Here is a 22,957-nt window from a genome sequence, read left to right as displayed (position 1 = left end):
CTCCAGCCTGGGAGACAGAGTGAGACTCTTGTCTGTCCCCATCTAGATACCTAGACTGTGTGGGATAGGGTGTGGCAGAGAGGCCATGAGAAGAGCTTGAGTTCATCTTAGCTCCGGGGTGTGACCTGGGCCAGCTGCTTCAGCTCCCTGAACCTGTCCTTAGTGTGGGTCATGAGTATACCCTGCAGGGTGACAGCACTGGATTTGAGCTATCTCAGGACCCAGAGGCAGTTCTTACTATAGTTAATAATTAGGCCCGAGAGTGGGAAGGGGCGGTCATGGGCAGTCTGTCCCCCGCTCCGGAACATGCTTCTGGCCGCAGGAGCCTCGTCTATTTTTCTTGAGAGGCTGCCGGTGCTCCCCTAAGGGGAAACCTGCGGGTTGGGCCCTTGTGGCCATTGCCACTGCCGCTCATAATGGAAGAGGAAGCAGCGAGCTCTGAAGCCCTGAGGGGGCAGTCATTTGGAAACAGTCAGATCTCTTTATGGAAAGGTTCTGTCTCAGATTGGACAGGGTTTTTCTGTTTCTTTTCTGGACCCAGACAAAGAGCATCCTGTGGAGGGCGAGCAGCTGGCTTCCTCTGAGCAGCCTTGGGTGGGTGAAAACCCGAGATCTAGTCATCAGAGCCAGAGGAGCATTTCCACAACAGACAAGGGCCAAAGGAGTGAAAGGCCTGTCTGGGGCAAGCCTTGTGGGGCCTGCAGGCTTCCCCAGGGCACTGAGCACCAGTCTTACTAACCATGGTGAGGCCTATTAAACCTCAAATTAGGCCAGATTTCCGGATCTCTTGAAAAATTCCCAGATCTGGCCTCATTGGCCCACAGGCTTCTACGGCAATGATCTTGAGCTGAGGAGCCGCCATTGCCCCAGAGGCTCCTCTACAGGTGGAGGAGGACACCGGGATGGGCAGAGACAGTGCAGTCCAGGACCCCAGGGAGTCCGGGCTCAGGAGGCTGCAGAGACCGACCACCTCAGAGCTGACACCACACAGGAGAGGAAAACCAGAGGCTGAAGAGGACAACGGACACGGGGCCCACCGCCAGTCAGGGTAGGGCAGAGGGGCAGGTCAGGGGAAGCTGCCCGAAGAAGAGGTATGTCACGCGGGCCTCAAAGGATGCACTGGATTGTTTTCCCATAATGAAAATAGCTTTATTTGATTTTTCTCATTTTAACGATAATACATAGAAATTTTAAGCAATACAAAATGGTATTAAAAATTAAAGGTAATGCAAACTTCCATCTCTAGAGGTGACCATATTTATTAACAATTCAATCAACATCCTTCCCATAAAGTTTTATATAAATGTGAATATCATGCAATTCTATAACCTGCTTTTTTCACTCAAAAATGAGTTTTCCTTGTCAACGAATAGAGGAATAGAGCTATATATCATCTTCAATGGCTGTAAAATATTCAGCGGTGTAACTGTACCATAATTCATTTAATCCCCTCCTGATGGACATTTTAATTGGCTTCGGTTTTTGCAACTGTAAACAGTGCTATAATGGGCATTTCTGGTTAGTCATCTTCAAGGATTTGGTTTCTAGAAGCGCCTATGAGGATCCTCAGTGAATGTTCTGACACACAGGCAAATGCGCCCCATCTCCTTACACTTATACTCTCATCTAGGGCATTGGAAAATGCCTGCTTCAGACAGGTGCAATTCTGAGACTGAAGATGGGGAAGGGAGAAAGGGTGCTTAAGGTACCAAGTCCAGCATTAACCCAGCCTCCTCGGGCCACACAGAAGTGAGAAGTAGCACATTTGCAATCAGTTTCCATGAGGTGTCGGCACTGTTGGGAAGGACTGGGAGATAAAGAGGGAAGGGTGAGCTGGGTCTTCTCACAGACAGTATGAATGCCAGGTGGCAGAGCCTGTGACTAGGGAACCATCATTTGACAGTTATCTATTTGATACCTGTTTTGAGCCTGAACCTTTGCCGGGGCCATGGAGTTGTAAATGCATAAGACCCCAGAGTTTACCATTTGGTGGAGACTGTACATCACCCAATTTTATCACAAGATGCCGTATCGGCAGGTGACACGTGCACCAGAAGACAGGCTTCAGTTGTTCTTGTCCATTTATCTCAGATCAGGCATGACCCTGTCCAAACACAGAGCAGAGAATCTTAGCCAGTGTCTCCAAAGACAGAGTGTATATCCAGGCATGTGCACGCTGTAGCACAGATGTGTCCTCCTATGCTTGGAGCCGGGGATCCCCATCATCTTCTCCCGCCCTCCCCTTCCCCCTAGGCTGCCAAGTACTGCTGGGGAAAATCCCACCACCTTGGACCTTCATGTCCCTGAAGTCTATGGGCTTCCCGTGGGCCCTGAGTGTGCTCGGCAAAGGACACGCCCTCCAGCAGCACGCACTCTCCAGCCACATCTTGGCCCCATCCTGAGATTTCCATGAGTTCCTCTCCTTTTTTAAAACTTGGGTTGCTTCAAAGACTTTTTTATTTTAGGGTTCCCAGCTCCAGGAGCATTCAGAATGAAAATCTTCTGGGAAGAGCTAACAGTTGCTAGCATTTTTGTATAAGCGACAATTCTGTCTTATTCCCATTTCTCTCATTTATTCTGTCACTGAGTACTGACACCGAATACTGGGATCACACCAGCTCGATGTCCAGTCCTCATCTTCAGCACTCTGGAGCCCAAATGCTGAACTAGCCAAGGGGAAAGCAGGGAAATGTCGACTTGTCTCCATACCTTTTATCTAAACCACTTGGCTTAAATAGGTAAATACGACATTCCTATCTCAGAAAATTTTAATTATCAGGCATGAAACTTCCCCTCTTCGGCCTCCCCTCCACCTACAGATTCTTTCCTGTGGCCTCAGCAGTGAGGCCCCCTCTGAACACAGGTCCCCTTCCTGTGCTCTGGACTGCATTTTCTTCCAAACATGGCTCTGATAGTCATTCTCTTTCTCTTCTCTGAATTTTATTAACATGCTTAAGTTTGCCCCACCTTTAAATAAATCAAAGCCTCCTTTTACTCTGTCTCCCCTACTTAAAGCAACTGGCCTCCCTTCCAGTCCAGAGCTGTTTTTTTTTTTTTTTTTTTGGTGACAAGATCTTGCTCTGTCACCTAGGCTGGAGTGCAGTTGCACAATCATAGCTCACTGCAGCCTCAACCTCCTGGGCTCAGGCAATGTTCCTGCGTAGCTAGGGCTACAGGCATGCACCACCACACACCCAGCTAGTTGTAGACAGGGTCTCACTATATTCCCCAGGCTGGTCTCAAATTCTTGGGCTCAAGTGATCCTCCCACCTTGTCCTCCCAAAATGCTAGGAATACCGGCGTAAGCCACTGTGCCTGGCCCAGAGCCGCTTCTTAAACACCTTCAGCACTCATTGCCCCCACCACTGCTTCCCCTCCCATCTGCCCCAAACCTATTGCCTCATGTGTTACAAAGGGCTTCACTGTCTACCCAGTGTCTGAGCCAGAAGGCTGCGGGGCATGCTAGCTACCTCCCTCTCCCCTCAGGCCTCTCAGCAAATCAGGGACCGGATCTCAGTGGTTCCGAAACTCAGGTCCTGAGCTCTGGCCCCACCGTACCTGCCCTTCTCAGCTCTCCTGAGGGTAGGGATGAGCCTGCCTGCTCTTCCTGCCTCCAGTCTCCCGCCTTCTGGTGTGTCCAGATCACAAAGCGACAATGGTAATGTGGAAAGTGCCGCCCTGGTCCTATCAGGCACCCCTGTGATGTGGCTCCTGCTCATTTTTCTCCATGGGCCTCACTGACTTCACCCACACCAAACCATATTTCCCTAGAGGCGCCTACCTCACACTGCCAGACAGACAGCAAGGTAGAAACAACAAACACTTTTACACCTTTTAGACTCAGTTCAAGCATCAGGTTCTCCACAAAGTTCTCCCCGCTGGGTCCCCAGCTGGAATACCGCCTTCTTCCTTTGTGCGCCTATTATTCCTTGTAGAGGCTTCTGGCTCAGTACCCCTAACCCACTACTGGCCTACTGGATTTCCACACGTGCAAGCTCTTTACAAAAATGCACAAGCCCTAAAGACAACTGGCCCCACCAGCCTCAAGATACAGGAAGCAGACGAGGAAGTTCTGAAACCAGAGGAGACATCATTCCAAGGAAATAAGAAAAAAAATAAGACTTAAGTCAGAATGATCATCAGATGGAACTTAACAAAGCAACCCGAAATCTTTGTCTCTCTGGGGGAAAGAGTTAACAACATGGAAAAGGGGGCAGACTGTAATAAACCTACAGGTCCGCACTCAAAGCATCAGTGTGAATTCATGATTTTTAATATCTATTTATGTCAGGTATCTCTACCCTATCTTGTTTCTATAAATCTATCTATCTCTATATATATATCTTTGCACTGTATGGTGAGAGCCTAGAGGCAATGACATCCCAGTAACAAAAAGCACATTTGGCACCCAGATCTTGGTTTCTAAATAATATTCTCTGGCCAGGTACGGTGGCTCACACCTGTAATCCCAGCACTTTGGGAGGCTGAGGTGGGCAGATCACCTGAGGTCAGGAGTTCAAGACCTGCCTCGCCAACATGGTAAAACCCCGTTTCTACCAAAAATGCAAAAATTAGCCAGGTGCGGGGGCAGGCACCTGTAATCCCAGCTACTTGGAAGGCTGAGGGAGGAGAACTGCTTGAACCCGGTAGGTGGAGGTTGCAGTGAGCTGAGATTGTGCCATTGCAATCCAGCCTGGGTGACAAGAGCGAGACTCTGTCTCAAAAATAGTAATAATAATCAAATCAAATAAAAATAAATAAATACCATTCTCCATTATAAGGAACCAAGACTCCCTGGAGAAATGGCTGATTCCAGGGCTGGGGCAGGGAACATTCAAGATTAGCCTGGAACATCTTGTTATGCCAGAAGGTAAGAAAGTACTCAAAACATGATGGGGGGCAAGCTAAAAACACACAAGAGGCTGCTATAAATCTGGGACAATTTGAGAATCAAGATAAAATCAAAGCAACGGCTTGCAACTCTGAGTAAAATAGGAATCCCTGCATCCATCTTGATAAACAAGTGAAAAAACAAATGGTGAGAAAGGATGTTTTTCTTTATAGTAGAATGCCAACCAATAAATGTACAAGGCATTACGGAGTTAGGAAATCATGTTGGTCAATCATGACAGTAATAACTTGGACAAGACTAATCAACTGATACTATATAACTCATGAATGAGGAACAAAATACTTAAATAGTCTCAAAGTATCTCCCCACAAATTACTTGTAAATTACAAAGGGGAAATCGTAAATTTATAAATGCAATCTGGCAGACACCAACCTAACCGGGGAACAGAGTTAACAACATCAATGGGACCAGCTGACATTATATGCTGATCATGATGCACTGAGGACACATTGCTTCTGTGATGTTCCTGCCCAGAATGCAAAACCCTCACCTAGCCATGCAGAACCATCACACAAATCCAAACTGAGGCACATTCAACAAAATAGTCTGTATTCTTCAAAAATGTCATGGTACTGAAAGACAAAAGAAGGCTGAGGAATCTGCAGTATTAAGATACACGTTTACAAATGTAACACATGATCCTGCACGAATGGCGACAAAAGACATTATTGGGATAACTGACAAAATTTAAATATGAATCATGGGTTAATAACAGTATTAAATCACTGTTAAACTTCCTGATTTTTACAATAATACTTAAAAAAATACTGAATAATACTTAAAACAATTCTCTTCTTCTCTTAGAAGAGAATGTCCTGTTGTTACGGAAATGCATACCGCTTTGGGCATAATGGGGCATCTGTGCAAACTACTCTCAAATGATTAAGAAAATACAACATGAAGTAGATAAGGCAAATGGGATAAAATGTAAACACTCAGTAAATCTGGATAAAAGATATATAGGAGTTCTTTGTGATATTCCTGCGACTTTTCTGTAAATCTAGGTTACCAACAAAACAAAACAAATAACCCCCGACCAAGAATCCAACAACAAGGGATCAATCAAAATTATGGTACAGTCACCCTATGGAGGCCTTCAAATTACACAGCTTTACAAATCAACTTTGTGAAGATATATAACAATATAGAAAAATGCTTATAACATGTACAATGTTGAATGATAAAAGCAGGATACAAAATATTTTATGTGTATATTATTACAACTATGTAAAAGCAAGCATATAATAAAGACTGGAAGGATAAAACCAAAGTTGATGATAAGGATACTGAGGGGTAGGGAGAGTGACTGTTTCCAAAAAATTCACCTGTTAAAAAAAAATACTTGCAGCACTGGCTCTTCCCCTGCTGCTGTGTCAGTGTACAGGGAATCAGAATGTTTACTGCCTTGTCTTGCCTCAGGTTGCCTCAACCCAAACCCTAGCCCCCCACCAAAGAGAACTGATAGAGCAGGACCTGGGGCCCCAGTGGCAGGAGTGTCTTTGGGTTGGAGGAGCTGGAGGTCGCAAGGCTCCCACAGCGGCAGTCAGCAGCTCGAGCTAACAAAGGAGCTTCAAAGCCCACTCTGACCAGTACAGCTTGAGCAGCTGTGGACACAGCTAAGGGGGAAGCCCAGCCTTGACTGACCTGAGACTATGGCCTCCCCTGGCTAGACCGGCAGAGATCTGTGTGAACACCCTTTGGCTGTGCGTGCAACTCCTGGGGGCTCCTGCTGGCAGGCTACCTCCTGGGCACAGACAGTAGAGCTTCTTTGAACCTCCTAAGGTTCAGGAGCTCTTGGATCACCCTATCTAGAGGCAGAGGGCATGGCTTTCATGTCTATAGAGATAAAGCATCGAGTCCTTATCAGACCTTCACACAGTCTACTGAGGATGTGTTCTGATGGGTGACAAAAATAGGTTTAGTTATAAATAAGACTTGCCATTGGAGGGCAAGACTCAGAGAACCCTGAGCAGCTTAGGGAAACAGGAAGAATAAAAGAGAAAGGCTCTTGCTTAATGATGGGGATACAAAAAAAAAAAAAGAGTGAGAAAGTCTCTGCCTCCTTTGCAGGAGAATAGGTTTTAATAGATTTTGCTCCTCTTATTTTAAGAGATGTTTTTAAAACTCCTTCCCTAAAGAAGTGGGAATACGAAACAGATTGAGACCCTCAGAACAGGCAGCTGAGGTAGGCAGAGAGAAAGAAACCCCATTTCCAGAGGGAAGCAGCAGCAAAAAACTCATGAACGGTAGAGAAAAACTTACTATACCTGGGCAACTTCTTCGTTAGGAGTATTCCAGACCTGATTCCCAACTGCTCCCCAGCCTAAGCAAAAACCACCAACATTCTGAGTCATGTGACCTGATTTTAAAATATTTTATTACATAACCTTTTCATGGCACCATCAGGAGTAACAGAAAACGTTATTCCCAGTTCCTACACCACATCCTGAAAAATATACATTTGTATTTATATATTTATATCAATACTCCACCCCATCCCATAATTCCACCACCTATTGTAGGTCTTTTGCTTAAAGCAGGAAACTATTCTCTTAGGTAAGAAAATATATATGGAAGCTAAATGAAATAACGGTTAGAGTAACTGGGGACAGTTGGTTGTGGGGACAGGGAGGAAGGGGTTAAGTCCAGCCTAGGCAGGATGCATCACCGGGGGTCCATCAAGGTGGAGGAGGACAGTGTATAAAAAGGCAGCGTCACACAGGTGGGCTCTGGGGTCCTTGGTCCATTAGGAGATGGCCTTTGCCTCAGGAAGGAAGGCTTCCCAGTACTTTGCCAGCTGCAAAGAAGTGGGGACAGTAAGCAAGTGCCCCCACCTAGTGGCAGAGCCTAAGCCAGCCTGGGAGGAATCAAGCACAGTACCCTGGCGCTCCCCAAGCGCCTCTGCCCCACAAAGGCAGGCTCCGAGCAGCTGCACAGGCCACACGACCCTCACACCTCCCTCTCGACAGGGAAGGCAGCAGTTCCTGGGCCCCAAGTGCAATGCCGGTCTCTGAAGACAGTCTTGGCTCCACCCGAGAGGCAGCACCCCTGTGGTGGCCACAGCTTTGCCTGGCTCAGTTAGCTCCTCACAGTGGGGCCACTGTTTCACATACTGATGAGGCCTCAGTCTCAGGAAGGCCAGGTGGTACCATGGGGTGGCTCCTCAAAGGGTAAGCAGTTACAGGGAGATGGGGTTTGTCCTCAAAAACTAACTCACCTCAGAATGAGGGCAGCAGAGCCTGGCCCTCCTGCTTAGTAAAAGACCCTGTTGGATGCTCCATGTCAGAGCAACAGGGCCTATTTTCAATGATCGACTATAGGAGGGCACAGCCCCTCAGAAGCAGGGCCTGCACATCTTGTCATAGAAGCCCCAAGGAGGCAGCTGGCCTTCGGAGCGGGCAGTAGAGGACGAAGGTCACACACAACTTACATACCTGCTGCTGTGAGTAAAGGAGTGTCTCAAGGTACTTGATCACGTGGTTCTTGAAGTCCTTGGATTTCTCTTTCTAGGAGACAAGATTCTACACTGACCATCCAGTTTTCGCTTTCCCTTTCGATGGGATAGTGGTGTTTATTGCTGACCAAGGCCAAACACAGTCTCAGAAAGTAGAGGCAGCAGGTGGAATAGCTGTAATTTCCAGCCAAAGAGGGTCTGCCAAGGCCTTGAAAGGCTTTGTGGGAGGGCAGGAGATGGAGGAGAGTGGAGAAGAAAGGACTGGGGGCCGAGGTTATGTGGCAGCTGCAAGCTTTGTGTTTAATTGCTCTGGTCCAGCCACAAGTGTAAGACTGCCACTGTGCCTAGGAACAAACACACACTCCCCAAAGAAGACCACGCCTGCTCACCAGAACTGCCAAGTCACTGGTACCTCCATCTCTTTACCCAATAGAGTTGGACAACACCAAGGGCATTCTAAAACATGCACTGCATGCTAAGTGAGAAGTAGGATCTTCTATCTCACCTCAAACCGCATCACTTCTTTTCGGACCACTGTTGAAATCCTCTCGAAGTCCCTTTCATATTGAGTCACCCGAGACTCCCACTGGGAAGAAAGAGGAAAGAAAGGATCACCTCATATTATGGCATCATTACTAAGCCTTCACATTTGGACATCAATTTTACATATGAGGCCTCAATTGATCATCATGTCTGTCTGTCCCTGTGGGTAAGATGAGGTGTCACAGAGGATTTCGCATGTAAGTCAGAGTCCAGCAGAAGGCGCCTTTAGGGGCTGACTGGAAAAGAGATGCCTGTATTTCAGGCATTTGGGACCAAGTGTGGTCCTTCAAGAAGGCTCTGATACTCCAGCAGCCTCCAGTTTATGTACTCACCAGCAGGGTTGGAAGGCCTGGAAAACTTAATTTAGTTCTCACGAGAAGGCATATCTGAACCAGCTACGTAGGTTTTCAAAGACCCAGCCAGGACCCCTCCTGCCAAGATTCTTTTTTTTTTTTTGAGATGGAGTCTCGCTCTGTCATCCAGGCTGGAGTGTAGTGGCATGATCTCGGCTCACTGCAACCTCTGCCTCTCGGGTTCAAGTGATTCTCGTGCCTCAGCCTCCTGAGTAGCTAGGACTACAGACGTGTGCCACCACACCTGGCTAATTTTTTTTGAGACAGAGTCTTGCTCTGTCGCCAGACTGGAGTGCAGTGGTGTGATCTCAGCTCACTGCAACCTCTGCCTCCCAGGTTCAAGCGATTCTCCTGCCTCACCCTCCCGAGTATCTGGGACTACAGGCGGGTGCTACCACGCCCAGCTAATTTTTGTATTTTTTTTAGTAGAGACAGGGTTTTACCATGTTAGCCAAGATGGTCTCAATCTCTTGACCTCGTGATGCGCCCGCCTTGGCCTCCCAAAGTGCTGGGATTACAGGTGTGAGCCACCGCGCCCGGCCTCAGCTAATTTTTGTGTTTCTAGCAGAGACAGGGTTTCACCATGTTAGTCAGGCTGGTCTAGAACTCCTGACCTCGGCCGGGCGCGGTGGCTCATACCTATAATCCCAGCACTTTGGGAGCCTGAGGCAGGTGGATCACGAGGTCAAGAGATGGAGAACATCTTGGCTACTAACACGGTGAAATCCCATCTCTACTAAAAATACAAAAAATTAGCCAGGCAAGGTGGCAGGAGCCTGTAGTCCCAGCTACTTGGGAGGCTGAGGCAGGAGAATGGCATCAACCCAGGAGGCAGAGCTTGCAGTGAGCTGAGATCATGCCACTGTACTCCAGCCTGGGGGACAGAGCGAGACTCCATCTAAAAAAGAAAAAAGAAAAAGAAAAAAAAAGCCAGGCGTGGTGGCTCACGCCTGTAATCCCAGCACTTTGGAAGGCCAAGGCGGGCAGATCACGAGGTCAGGAGATTGAGACTATCCTGGCTAACATGGTGAAACCCCATCTCTACTAAAAATATAAAAAATTAGCCAAGCGTGGTGGCGGGCGCCTGTAATCCCAGCTACTAGGAAGGCTGAGGGAGGAGAATGGTGTGAACCCGGGAGGTGGAGCTTGCAGTGAGCCGAGATCACACCACTGCACTCCAACCTGGACGACAGAGCGAGACTCCTCAAAAAAAAAAAAAAAACTCTGACCTCAAGTGATCTGCCCACCTTGGCCTCCCAAAGTGCTAGGATTACAGGCGTGAGCCACCGTGCCGGGCCAGAGATTCTGATTTGACAAGTCTGGGTAGAGTAGGAAGAGAACAGGGGAACTAGGCCTCAGGAAGGCCTGGAGTCATTCTCAGAGGCTTCCTCAGCAGCCACGGCCCTTTAGACTCCATCAGCGCTCTTGCCCGCTGTGGGGTTCTAAGCCTCTGGGTGGGATGGGACCTGGGTTCATTTGGAACCAGCAGAACACCCCTGGCTGGGCTGCCTCAGGGAACTCACCTCAAGGATCTCGTCCTTGGCCTGCTGCAGCTTATCAGGCTTGTTGGCCCACAGCAGCCGAGCCTCGGCCTCCCGCTTCTTCTGCAGTGTGGCTTGGGCATCCTGCCAGCGCTGCCATGTCTTCATGCGCTGGTCGAAGGCAGCCTGTGGGGGTGGGGTTGAGGAGGACCACAACCAGCTCTTCAAGAGCTCTGCTGGCTCTTCTTCGGGGCAGGCTCTCCCAGCAGCTGCGCCAGGGACAGACTGAGCAAGGGCAGGTTCTGCAGCCGCATGTTAGTGCCCAGCTGGGAAGTTTAATGTCCAGGAGCAAAGCTTGGGTAATACTTCTCTCCAAGCTTCCAGGAGGCCAGTGCCATGCTGCTTCATGCTACTCCCAGGGCTGGATGGCAGGGAGCCAGTAGGTGGCCTCATGCCAGTGACCAATACTATGGCTTACAAAAGTACCTCCCTCAGATCAGTCAGTTCATAAGGCTACATACTTTCCCTGAGTGCCTGCCATGTGCCAGGAACTAAGAATACAGTGGATGAAACTCATGGTCCCGTTTTCATGGAATTTGTCATCTAATGGAAAAGGCCAACATTACATTCGCAATTAAAATAGATGCTTACAAGTATGCAGACTACTGGGAATGCAGCAGGGTACTATAACATGAAACCAGGGGCCTAGCTTAGCCTGGGAAATATGTCAGGGAAGTCCACCCTAAGGACCCAACCTTTAAACTGACACCCAAATAATCTACAAGGTTAGCTTAACAAATCTTTAAATCAACACCTAAAACCACCATAGGGCCACACTGCTTTTTCCCAACCACACAGTCACCTGCTGTAGGCTACCAAGGCCTCCAAGAAGCTCCCGAAAATCTATTTGCTAGTTTTCCTTGTTTCCAGTTTCTTGACCACAATCAACATTTCCAGGGAAGGAAGCTGCTGGCCTGACTAACCCACACCTGCCCGGACTTGCTTAATAGGCCACAAGCAGCAGCCTGGATCAACGATGTGTGCCTGGGGCCAGCCACCCAGCCAGGTTCCATCGGCTCCCTCGCTGTCCTGCAAAAGTTCCCTGAATATTTTCTTTTTTTTAGATGGAGTTTCACTCTTGTCACCCAGGCTGTAGTGCAATGGAGCGATCTCGGCTCACCGCAACCTCCACCTCTTGGGTTCAAGCGATTCTCCTGCCTCAGTCTCCTGAGTAGCTGGGACTACAGGCGCCCGCCACCATGCCCAGATAATTTTTGTATTTTTAGTAGAGATGAGGTTTCGCCACATTGGCCAGGCTGGTCTCAAACTCCTGACCTCAGGTGATCCACCTGCCTCAGCCTCCCAAAGTGCTGGGATTACAGGCGTGAGCCACCATGCCTGGCCTTCCCTGAATATTGTCTATGCCTCCTTAGCATAGGTTTATGCCAAAACTTGAACCTTAGGGAATGCAATGCCACCAAATTCACCTGCCCCAGTATTGTCACTGCTGTTCCCCTGCAGCATCTTAACACCTCAATGTCAAAAGATGAGGTAAAGGGTGACCTCATATCCGAGTCAGATTCAAGCCCAACCCACTGGCCTAACAGTGGTCCGGCTCCATGCTCAGAGAAGAGCAGAAAAGAAACCTTTGTTCTTCTCTCCAATCCCACCACCAGGCTCATAAGCATGAGGCAGGCAGATGGAGGGTCTCTGAGAAAAGACCATTCGCAGTTCTGTGCCGTGAGGCATCCTTCCCCAGCCCCAGCCCATGGAGATCTAGGCAAGGCCCTCATCCCTGTGGTACAAGCTCACTCTGCCTGGGGGCCATATCCAAGAACTGTGCTCCCCAGAGATCCCAAACAACGCTCCTCATAGAAAGCTTCCCCCAGAGAGTGCCCTTCCTGCGGCTTGCTCTCCAGTCTAAGTAGCCTGACCAGTTCTAAGAATTACATAGCAGGTTATTTTTAAAACCTCTTATCACTCTGGAGTTAGCAGCAAACCAAATAGTAATGGGAGAGGACAATGAGTAACCTCCCAGGCTCTATGAGGCAACTCCACCACGGAGGAAGCGATAGCCTGGGAGCAGCTCAGCTCCTGACACAACGCACAAGCTCCCTAATGGGAGATATGTTGGGGATGGGGACCGAGGGGTGGCACTGTTCTAACTCTGAGGCTCAACACATCCTGATCCCAAGCCGAATCAGGGACAGACTTAAGCCCTTAGAGTGTAGGCACCAAGCTTCCTCTTGGTTCTTTCCTCTGTCTTAGGGAGGCCATGCGAGAGCTAATACCACTGTCACAATTCCTTAACCTAAACCCCTGGGAGTGCTCATGGGGAAACCACACTGCTAGATCACCAGGAGAGAGTGAGGTGCTTGATGAGGGGCAGGCTGGAATGTTATCAGTGGGGGTGGCACAGCACAGGAAGGCTCTGGTGATGAGCTCTCTCAGTCCCCTGGCCACACTCCTCCATGCAATGCCAAGCCAGTTCCATGTAGTTACCTGACTGGAAGGACAAGTGGAAGCCACCAAAGCCACCAGTTACTGTTAAGGAGGCAAAGATAAAGGACTGAGGAAGTCACTGCTCCAGGGGGCCAAGAGATCAGGTCTGTAAGCAACATTCCTGCAAGAAAGGACCACAGGCCGGGCGCAGTGGCTCACGCCTGTAATCCCAGCACTTTGGGAGGCCAAGGCGGGCGGATCACGAGGTCAGGAGATCGAGACCATCCTGGCTAACACCATGAAATCCCATATCTACTAAAAATACAAAAAATTAGCCAGGCGTGGTGGCGGGCGCCTGTAGTCCCAGCTACTCGGGAGGCTGAGGCAGGAGAATGGTGTGAACCTGGGAGGCGGCGCTTGCAGTGAGCCGAGATCGCGCCACTGCACTCCAGTCTGGGAGACACAGCGAGACTCCATCTCAAAAGAAAATAAAAGAAAAGAAAGGACCACAGAGGACACCGTCCAGCCTCAACAATGAAGGGCAACCTATTTGGAGATCCAAGAGTGATCTTTTCTCCAAATGCCATCTAGGAATCTTGGTTGTGGGGCTCAAAATGAGTCAGTGATAACTAGCTAACAGGTGAACAGATTGCTTTGTTTATAGGATACCTTTCCTCTTAAAAGTAGAAAAAGTGACACCTATTTACAAGCTATAATGGGATGAAACTGTCTTGGGAAGAGGACCAGCAAAAGAAAAACAAATCAAATCAAGGGAAGGAGAAGAGGAAACAGAAGCTTACCCGGACTATGGCCAGGAGGCGAATGTAGTCACTCAGGAGCTCAGCAAGGAGGAAGAAGTCATTGTTGGCCTGTTCCTGGTGGAGCTGCTCAATTTTTTCTTCCACCTCAGCCAGCTGGGAGAGTGCCCGTGACAATGCCGTGTTGTCCTCAGAGCTCCCAAGCATGGCTAGACTCTTTGCAAACTGGGCTGTGTTCAGCGCTAGCTCTGGAAGGAGGAAAAGACAGCAGAGGCCTCTCTGATCTCACAAGGAAAAGGGACAAACAGCTGACACCGCATGGCATGTCTTAGCAATGCCACCCACTGCGTATCTGGGAAACGAGGGTTCCGCAACCCAGTCACTTACACCACGGTTAACTGTATTCAGAGAGTAAAGAGAATGTGGCCTGGTCACAGAAGCAGGAGGGAGAGGCACCAGCTTGTCCTGAGTTTCACTGGGTTAGGCCTACCTGAAGGAAGCAGCTCCAATATCCCTGAAGAACCAAAGCCCACTTATTAAATAACAAACAGGCCAAATAAACTATTCTTATATTTTTGTTAAAGCTCATGAGTGGTAGCCTCTCTGTACAAGAGAGAAGAGTGAATATATGTGCACACCATATAGTCTTGAATGTTCTAGAGTAGGGCAAAATATTTGTAAAGGAGCGCAGTGGCACAATGTCAGCTCCCTGCAACCTCCGCCTCCCAGGTTCAAGCAATTCTCTGCCTCAGCCTCCCAAGTAGATAGGATTACAGATGCCTACCACCACACCTGGCTAAGTTTTTGTATTTTTAGTAGAGACAGGGTTTCACCATCTTGACCAGGCTGGTCTTGAACTCCTGACCTCGTGATCCACCCGCCTTGGCCTCCCAAAGTGCTGGGATTACAGGTGTGAGCCACCATGCCCAGCCGATAATTTTTTTAGGGTTTTCAGGCTACACATAATCTGCTAGAGATTCTTTTCTCCTCCCATTCATTCCTTTAAAAAAGTAAAAACCTAAATTTGTAGCTCATGGCAATAGGAACAAGGGTCAGATTTGGCCCATGGGCCAGATTATAGTTTGCCAACCCTTACTTACACTGGCCTTATGCTATGGATCTTCTATCTGTTTAGATTTCTAATTAGCAGCATGTTTAAGGCAGAGAGGGAAAAGATTCAAACTGGGAAAATTTCACTAGCTCATAAGCAAATTTCACTAAAGAAAGACGCAGAAGGATTAGGAGACAGGTGGTTTCCTTGCATTTACGCATTGCTGGTTTGACCACGTAGCTAAAGCATGTATGACATCATTTTGGATATAAGCCATCAACTCAAAATCAACAGAAGCCGGCATCCCAGGTCGTGCTGTATCTGGGACGGCTTCCCTGCACCCCTCCCAGGTAGAAAGTACAATGCCCACAGTGGTTGAACCATGTTTTCTGCCAGGAGATGCAGGACATCCCTTTTTTTTATCAGAACATCAAGGACCTGGTGGGCTGAGAATTTCAACTTGGATGGCTGAGAGGACTGGAACAGCATGCCCTCCCATCTCCAGTTCACTAGAGACAACAATTTCCCCTAGCTCCAAGTGCATTTCAGAGCTTGTTACCTTTCCTATGGTTGACTAGAGTTTCTACAACAGCATGCAGTTTCCGTAAGCGCTGCTCCTCACACTCTACCTCCTGGAGCTTCTCTTCAAACCACTGAAACACAAAAGCCCAGAGCTTTAATGAGATTACTTCTATAGGTGCAGTGTAGTCTTTCTTTAGCAGTTGTTTTTCAAAAAGGGACTAAATTATAAAAAACTTTCTAATCTCAGAAATCTCAGGGCTCCTTAGGGGTTCTGACCTATAAGCCTGAGGTGTAGGTGAAGGTAAGAGGCACAAGGCTACTCACAATGTCTGATTCATTCATCTTGATGGTCATTTTGCTGACGGCATCTGTGGCTTTGTTGAACATCTTGAGGAGACCAGCACCACTCAATGTCTGGGTACCCACGGCACGTGGCAGCTACAAGACCAAGAAGGCAGGATTGGCAAGTTATCTGCTGCCCCTATTTTAGGTTCAGAAGAATTAGTATCCATCAGATGGCAAGCCCAAAACTTGCCAGACAAATTATGTGAACTGTAAATTGTTTTTTCAAAGGCAGTCTGAGGAATCCACAACACGTCCGTAAAGAAAAATCAAAGAACCACGTTAAAAAGAATCAGCCAATATTTTCAGCTTTTGATATTTTATACAGAAAAAAAGTAGACTGGGGTGTTACGCAGTCAGGTGACCTCAAATTGAGATTGTCTGCCTACCCAGGCATGAACTGCCTCAGTATCAAGCATACTCTTGCTAAAAGTCAAAGGTTCCCTTGGATTAGCATACTTGGTACACAACTGGACTTAAAAGTCTTAAGACACTAAAATCTTGCTGTCCTCGAATTTTCTTCAGTGAACAAATATCCAAGGACAAGAGAATTATTGATTCAGATCAAGGCTACTTTCAGGGATGACCTAGTAGCCAAGCATGCCAAATATTTAGAAACAATCTGATTGCTGTTCAGTCTCCCCAGTACTCTCCTAGGGCATGGAAAGGATGCTGAAAAATCTATAGCATATACAGCATACTATGCTAAAAAGTCAGATTTTAGTGTTCAGGACTCTATGGCAGTAGCTCTTTTTTTTGAGATGGAGTCTTGCTCTTGTCGCCCAGGCTGGAGTGCAGTGGCACAATCTCAGCTCACTGCAACCTCTGCCTCCATGGTTCAAGTGATTCTCCTGCCTCAGCCTCCCAAGTAGCTGGGATTATAGGTACCCGTCACCACGCCCAGCTAATTTTTGTATTTTTAGTAGAGATGGGGTTTTGCCATGTTGGCCAGGCTGGTCTCGCACTCCTGGCTTCAGGTGAACCTCCTGTCTCAGCCTCCCAAAGTGCTGGGATTACAGGCGTGAGCCACCGTGCTCAGCCTGGCAGTAGTTCTGAACTTGGGGCCACTTTGCGTCCTAGGGGACATTTGGCAATGTCTGGAAATGATTGTGGTTGTTATAACTGGGGAGGGGGTGCTACCTGGATCTAGTGGGTAGGTACCAGGAATGCTGCTAAAACCCCCTGCAATGCAGAGGACAATCCCTACGACAAAGAACTATCTTACCCAAAGGGTCCACAGTGCTGCTACAGACATACCCTGCTTAGGGGTATGGAGTAAAGATGAGAGGGTGAAAAGGAAGAAGGGATTTAAGAATATTCACAAGAGAAGACTAAAAGACCTGAAGCATTTGACAGGGAATTTTTAATTAAAACATTTCATTTCAGAGAAAAAAACTCCTCATTTATTATCATTTTCTTCACTGGAATAACACATACTATATACAAATGAAAGAAAAATTTAAAAATAAAAATTAAAGCAAAATGATAGCCCTATGCAGTCACTTCCTTCCTTCTAGTTTGCTTTCCTGTGAGATAAAACATTTCACTCAAGTGTTTCTTTTGATTCTTAATGACTCACGTTTCTACAGCTGTATTTACATGCTATTTCATGTTTCACATTTTATAATTCTTTTAACATACACATCCATGTACTAACATTTCTGTATACTTTGTTTATGATAAGAATCAAATATTTGGTTATATTGATATATTTTACTTAATTCTTCCACTGTTAGCAATTGAGCTGTTTTCAATTTTTGACAATCATGACTAGCCTACACATGGCCTGTAAAAAAGACTGTCTACTTCAATCAACACTTTTCCTACATAGCAGTTCTGTGGTTTGTGGTAACTGGTTTTTAACCAATGCCCCGCCTGGCATAAAATATGCATTCAATCTGAGCCAAGAAGTAACCTACAACATGCCAAGGACTTGCCAAATAGATCACTGTGTTGATCCAGTAAGACAATACTAGGCTGCCATTTGACCCCTACGACCAACTACTTTTGACTTCAAGCAGAGCTTCTTTTATTTCAAAGGCTGAAAAATACTTGTCACTCTCAGGGGTTCACCCAAAACTAGGATACAGTCTGGTACTAGTCAGGTTAAGTGCTCACATATTTTTGGAATGAACTAGTTTCATTTCACTAGGAGCAGACATAAATTATGAAATTCAGTTTGCACTGAATACTAACCTCTTCTTTCTCCAAGAACTCTCTGACGTCAGGGTCCTGTAACATGGTAGGATGATTCACAATCCTCTGAAGGTACCTACAAGGTAAGCAGTTACCATTTGGTTAGTTGAGCTGGCCTCAGAAGGCTCTGGGCGTCACACGGCACTGGCAGTGATACCACGTCTTCTGTTACTTAAAGTACCCTGAGATAAGGTACTTAAGTAGGACTCTCCTTGTAAGCATATTCAAGTTCACATTCCTGACATTTCCAAAAAGGGAGAGAAAAATAACTGGTCAGAAAGAAACCTCAGAGCCATTCATATTTGATTGTCTAAGAATACGACTGCCTGCTCACTCGGGATGGGAAAAAAAACAGAAGATGGCCTATTCCCAAGGCGGGAAAATAGGCAACTCAGGAAAAGTTGAGAGATAATATGGAGGTGAGGAACTTCAATTCATTCACATTTCATCTCTAACTCAATGGACTGTCTCATCATTTAGACTCACTTTTCAGCTTCTCATTTGTCCTCACGTTATTCAGGAAAATGGTTGTATGGAACTTACCTTTCTAAAGCAGCCCTCCGTTTTTCAAGAAATTCTGCAGAAGAAGAATCTTCCTTCCCAACTTTCACTTTTGTCATCCCTAGAATGGAATTTAAAAAGCAAAATAACCATAAATCATCATGAAAAGGATACATCTTTCTTTTTTTTTAAGTGTCAGCAGGAGGAAAGGCAATGCATACAACCTAAGCCACTTCTATGTCATGTGCAGGGATGAACAAAAGGTTCTTTACTTGAGAGCCATTTTTGAAAACTAGTCTCTAAGTGCTGAAGGTTCTAAACTCTAGGATTTGCAGATAATACATTTTCTTAAAAAGGCGGCCATGGAACCCTGAGTACAAACATCAACTGATGTTAATGAAGAGGCTCCTGGCCGGGTGCAGTGGTGCACACCTGTAATCCCAGCACTTTGGGAGGCCAAGGCAGGCGGATCATGAGGTCGAGAGATCAAGACCAGCCTGGCCAACATGGTGAAACCCCATCTCTACTAAAAATACAAAACTTAGCTAGGCATGGTGGTGGGCACTTGTAGTCCCAGCTATGCAGGCGGCTGAGGCAGGAGAATCACTTGAACCCGGGAGGCAGAGCTTGCAGTGAGCTGGGATCATGCCACTGCACTCCAGCCTGGTGACAGAGCAAGACTTCACCTCAAAAACAAACACCAAAAAAACAAAAAAACAAAAAAAATGAAGAGGTTCCTTCCTCTGACCCCTAATCCAGTGTAGTCTATTTCAATTTGGAGGGAACCGCAATCATTTAAGACTCCTGAAGACCACTAGAAAACAAATGAACATAACAACTCTGGAGGCTAAACCCAGAGCTCCTACTGCACCCAAGAAGAGAACATGCCAAAATACTCTATTTTTCTCTAGACCTCCAGGGTCGGAAAACACTGGAAAGGTCTCTTTTCTCACCACAAGACTGTTAATAGTAGTAGTCTTATATACTAAACAGTAAGTGAATTTTGCAGAGAATGCAAAGGAAAACAATCCGAGTGGAATGAAAGACCACAGGCTTACTTACCTATGAGGCTCTTCTCCGGTGGAGGCGGGACAATGAAGCCATTCTGAGAGTGCTTCTCGGAAAGCTTCTCATAAAGACCCAGAAAGTCACTAAATCTTCTTTTTACTGCAAACTGTTTGCTTCTGAACAATGGTAAGCTCGTCTTGGGGATGGGGAAAAACACAAGGCAATTTCATTCCAAACAGGAGATGGTATCTTGAAAGCCATCCAATTGACATTAAAGAAACCCATTTCCCAGATCCCTGCCCTTCAGTCACCTGGTAAATAACTTTCTACAAGGCAGAGAGTCTTTAAACTTTTTAAAACCATAGTTCCCCCTTTGGCAGTCTGGGAGCCTAAGGAGCTCTTCTCACAATAATGATTTTAAATGCAAAAAATATATAGGATTATAAAGGCAATCAATTAAATTCAAATACATCTGAAGCCATGGTGACCTTTGAGGAAATAAAAATTCAAATATAGTTTCATTCCCAGGTTAAGAACTCTTGTTCTAAAGAAAGAAACGTTCAGTTCTAGTTTAAAGCTAGAATTCTACAGTAACCCATTCATCTTTTATTGGCTTATTTTTTTTTTGATACAGGATCTCACTTTGTTGCCCAGGCTGGAGTGCAATGGTGCGATCACAGCTCACTGCAGCCTCAAACCCCCGGGCTTAAGCGATCCTCCTGCCTCAGCCTCCCAAGTAGCTAGGAATACAGGCACACGTTACCATGCCCGGCTGGAGTGCAGTGGCACAATCTCGGCTCACTGCAACCTCCGCCTCCCGGGTTCAAGCAATTCTCTTGTCTCAGCCTCCCAAGTGGCTGGGATTACAGGCTCCTGCCACCACGCCTGGCTAATTTTTCTAGTTTTCTAGTAGAGATGGAGTTTCACCATGTAGGCCAGGCTGGTCTTGAACTCCTGACCTCAGTTGATCCACCTGCCTCAGCCTCCCAAAGTGCTGGGATTACAGGTGTGAGCCACTGCGCCAGGCCTCATTGACTTATTTAAGGGTGTTAGCTGCTGGAATTATAGCAGCCAAACTAAAGACAGACAAAAAGTGCTTCTAAGAAGGGGAAGCAGGTGAGGAGCAGGGTGGGAATTGGATGAAATGTCTAAGCTGTAGACAGTAACCTCTAAAGTATCATAATCTAGAGTTCACAGGACAGAGGCCAACAAGTAGTAGAGATACAATATAAAGCAGATTTCTACCAAAAAAGGTTAGGCCTACATCATGATGAGAGTGCACTTTATACTCACCAGATAGGCAAAATTTAAGGAGGTTGGCCTCACCAATTGCTGGCAAGGAAGTGAATCAATGGGAACTTTTATACACTGCTGATGGGGTATAAATTGGTACAAAGACTTTAAAAAACAGTTTGTATTCCTTGTGTCCAATATTTGCAGTATCTATGACCCACGGGAATTACTCCTGGTTACATACTCTAGAGAAATCCTTCCACATGTGCACTAGAGACATGCAAGAAAGTTCCCAGTTACAAAAACCAGAAACATGTTGACAGGAGAAAATGTTCACAACAGGAAAACACAAATATTTTGTGGTATATGAACTAACTACAGCTATGACCATCAAGGATGGGTGAAAGAAACAATGCTAAATAAAGCAAGCACAATTATCAGCATGATATTATTTTTATGAAACTCAAAACAAAGCAAAACAGTCTAATATATATATATATATATATATATATATATATATATATGTAAAGATTTCTTTTTTTTTTTTTTTTTGAGACGGAGTCTCGCTGTGTCACCCAGGCCGGAGTGCAGTGGCCGGGTCTCAGCTCACTGCAAGCTCCGCCTCCCGGGTTTATGCCATTCTCCTGCCTCAGCCTCCCGAGTAGCTGGGACTACAGGCGCCAGCCACCTCGCCCGGCTAGTTTTTTGTATTTTTTTAGTAGAGACGGGGTTTCACCGTGTTAGCCAGGATGGTCTCGATCTCCTGACCTCGTGATCCGCCCGTCTCGGCCTCCCAAAGTGCTGGGATTACAGGCTTGAGCCACCGCGCCCGGCCTGTAAAGATTTCTTATAAAAGAAATGAGAGACAACTCAGGAGAAAGGGCGCCTCTAAGGTATGAGGCAGGGGATATGATGGAAAAACACGTAGGTGGATTCAGTGGTACTCAAGACTAGTGGTAAGTTTAGAGCTTCATTCATTATGCTTCATAACTTGTATACCACATTGTGTACATTTTCTATGCATTAATATTATATACAAAAGAAGACCCGACCAGAGGGGCAAAAGGTTAAGTATTACAAGAAGCTCTCTGAAACCTCAGAAGCATTGAAGATTTTAAAAGATAGTTTAAGGCAATCTGTGAATCTAGCTCCACACCACATGGTTCTCTAAAAGGGACAGAGCTGTATCAGATATACCACACGACTTCACAGAATCACACTGAAATGTTAGCTTTCTAGAAGAGTATTAAAAAGACTCAGTCTGGAGTACCCAGATGAGATTACCAAGGGGATGCAGGCTTGCTCCATCTTGAGTAAACATGAAGATGTTGGCAAAGAAACAAAGGAGATACCCAGAAACAATCTGAATGATGACCTTGGTATAAGCACCAAAGTCTATGAAGATGGTCTTCAGCAGGGTCACCTGGACTCACCTGTGTTGTAACTTTGTAGGCTACATATGCATTCATACCATCCCCTGTGGGAGAACAAGAAAGCAGGAGAAGATTATCTTATAAACCAAAGCAGTGCCAATCCAACTAACATTTAACCAGGAATCATAAGCCATAGGAACCCTGGATAAGAAGGGACACTTGTTTCATCTCCAAGCTTTATATGCAATCTTAGAATCCAGTTCCTACTTTGCCTCAGGGTCTCTGTGGCACATAGCAAGCCCCCATGGATGCTGGCTGGGTCCCAGTTTGAGTTACACAAGAGAGTCAGCCCTCTGTTTCAAAGCCAGGCTCCATTTATACCCTCCACAAAGCAGCACTGGATACTGACAATCCATCAGTTGTTACCATGCCAATATTTGGTCTGGTTACACACATCTGTCCGAAACCAAACAATTCTCTTGCTGTATAAAGCAGGAGGAGAAGGAAGCAACTGATGTAAAAGGAAACAAGTAGTTCTACCCTAGGGTAGCTCTGGGCTTGATTTGCTCTTTCAGAAATATCGTCGCAACCCCCTCCACTGGTGCTGAGGGGGACACTGACCTCTCTGATCTAGCATGTTCACCAAGAGCAAAGGGTCTGGCAGGAAGACACTTTGGCTGCTTAATGTCACACAAATCTCCCTTTCCTGGAGCAATTATTTTTATGAAAAAGCCTTTGACTGTTAAATAATTTGGGATTCAAGCTATTGTTTTTCTCTGTGGCGATG

The 22,957-nt window shown here is 46.5% G+C and overlaps 1 protein-coding gene across 3 annotated transcripts in view; it reads right to left on the bottom strand.

The window, feature by feature from the left end:
- Window positions 1–1,127: 1,127 nt before the first annotated feature.
- The window catches only part of SNX1 (sorting nexin 1), a 46,573-nt gene continuing 24,743 nt past the window's right edge, over window positions 1,128–22,957 (bottom strand). The window contains exons 5-16 of one of the 3 annotated variants that reach the window (XM_008016315.3): window positions 22,231–22,274; window positions 19,619–19,760; window positions 18,599–18,677; window positions 18,056–18,131; window positions 15,842–15,955; window positions 15,555–15,648; window positions 13,987–14,192; window positions 10,787–10,930; window positions 8,873–8,953; window positions 8,348–8,419; window positions 7,181–7,236; window positions 1,128–2,104 (exon numbers count right to left, since the gene is read on the bottom strand). In XM_008016315.3, coding sequence (XP_008014506.3) covers window positions 2,083–2,104; window positions 7,181–7,236; window positions 8,348–8,419; window positions 8,873–8,953; window positions 10,787–10,930; window positions 13,987–14,192; window positions 15,555–15,648; window positions 15,842–15,955; window positions 18,056–18,131; window positions 18,599–18,677; window positions 19,619–19,760; window positions 22,231–22,274 — 1,130 coding nt within the window. In that variant the 3' untranslated portion in view covers window positions 1,128–2,082. Of the gene's footprint in view, window positions 2,105–6,992; window positions 7,237–7,271; window positions 7,711–8,347; window positions 8,420–8,872; window positions 8,954–10,786; window positions 10,931–13,986; window positions 14,193–15,554; window positions 15,649–15,841; window positions 15,956–18,055; window positions 18,132–18,598; window positions 18,678–19,618; window positions 19,761–22,230; window positions 22,275–22,957 lie in introns of those variants that run through there. The other 2 variants (XM_008016314.3, XM_008016316.3) reach the window with 2 other exon arrangements.

Source organism: Chlorocebus sabaeus, chromosome 26 (genome assembly GCF_047675955.1).
Source record: "Chlorocebus sabaeus isolate Y175 chromosome 26, mChlSab1.0.hap1, whole genome shotgun sequence".
NCBI lineage: Eukaryota > Metazoa > Chordata > Mammalia > Primates > Cercopithecidae > Chlorocebus > Chlorocebus sabaeus.
This window is presented reverse-complemented; position numbering and strand designations above follow the sequence as displayed.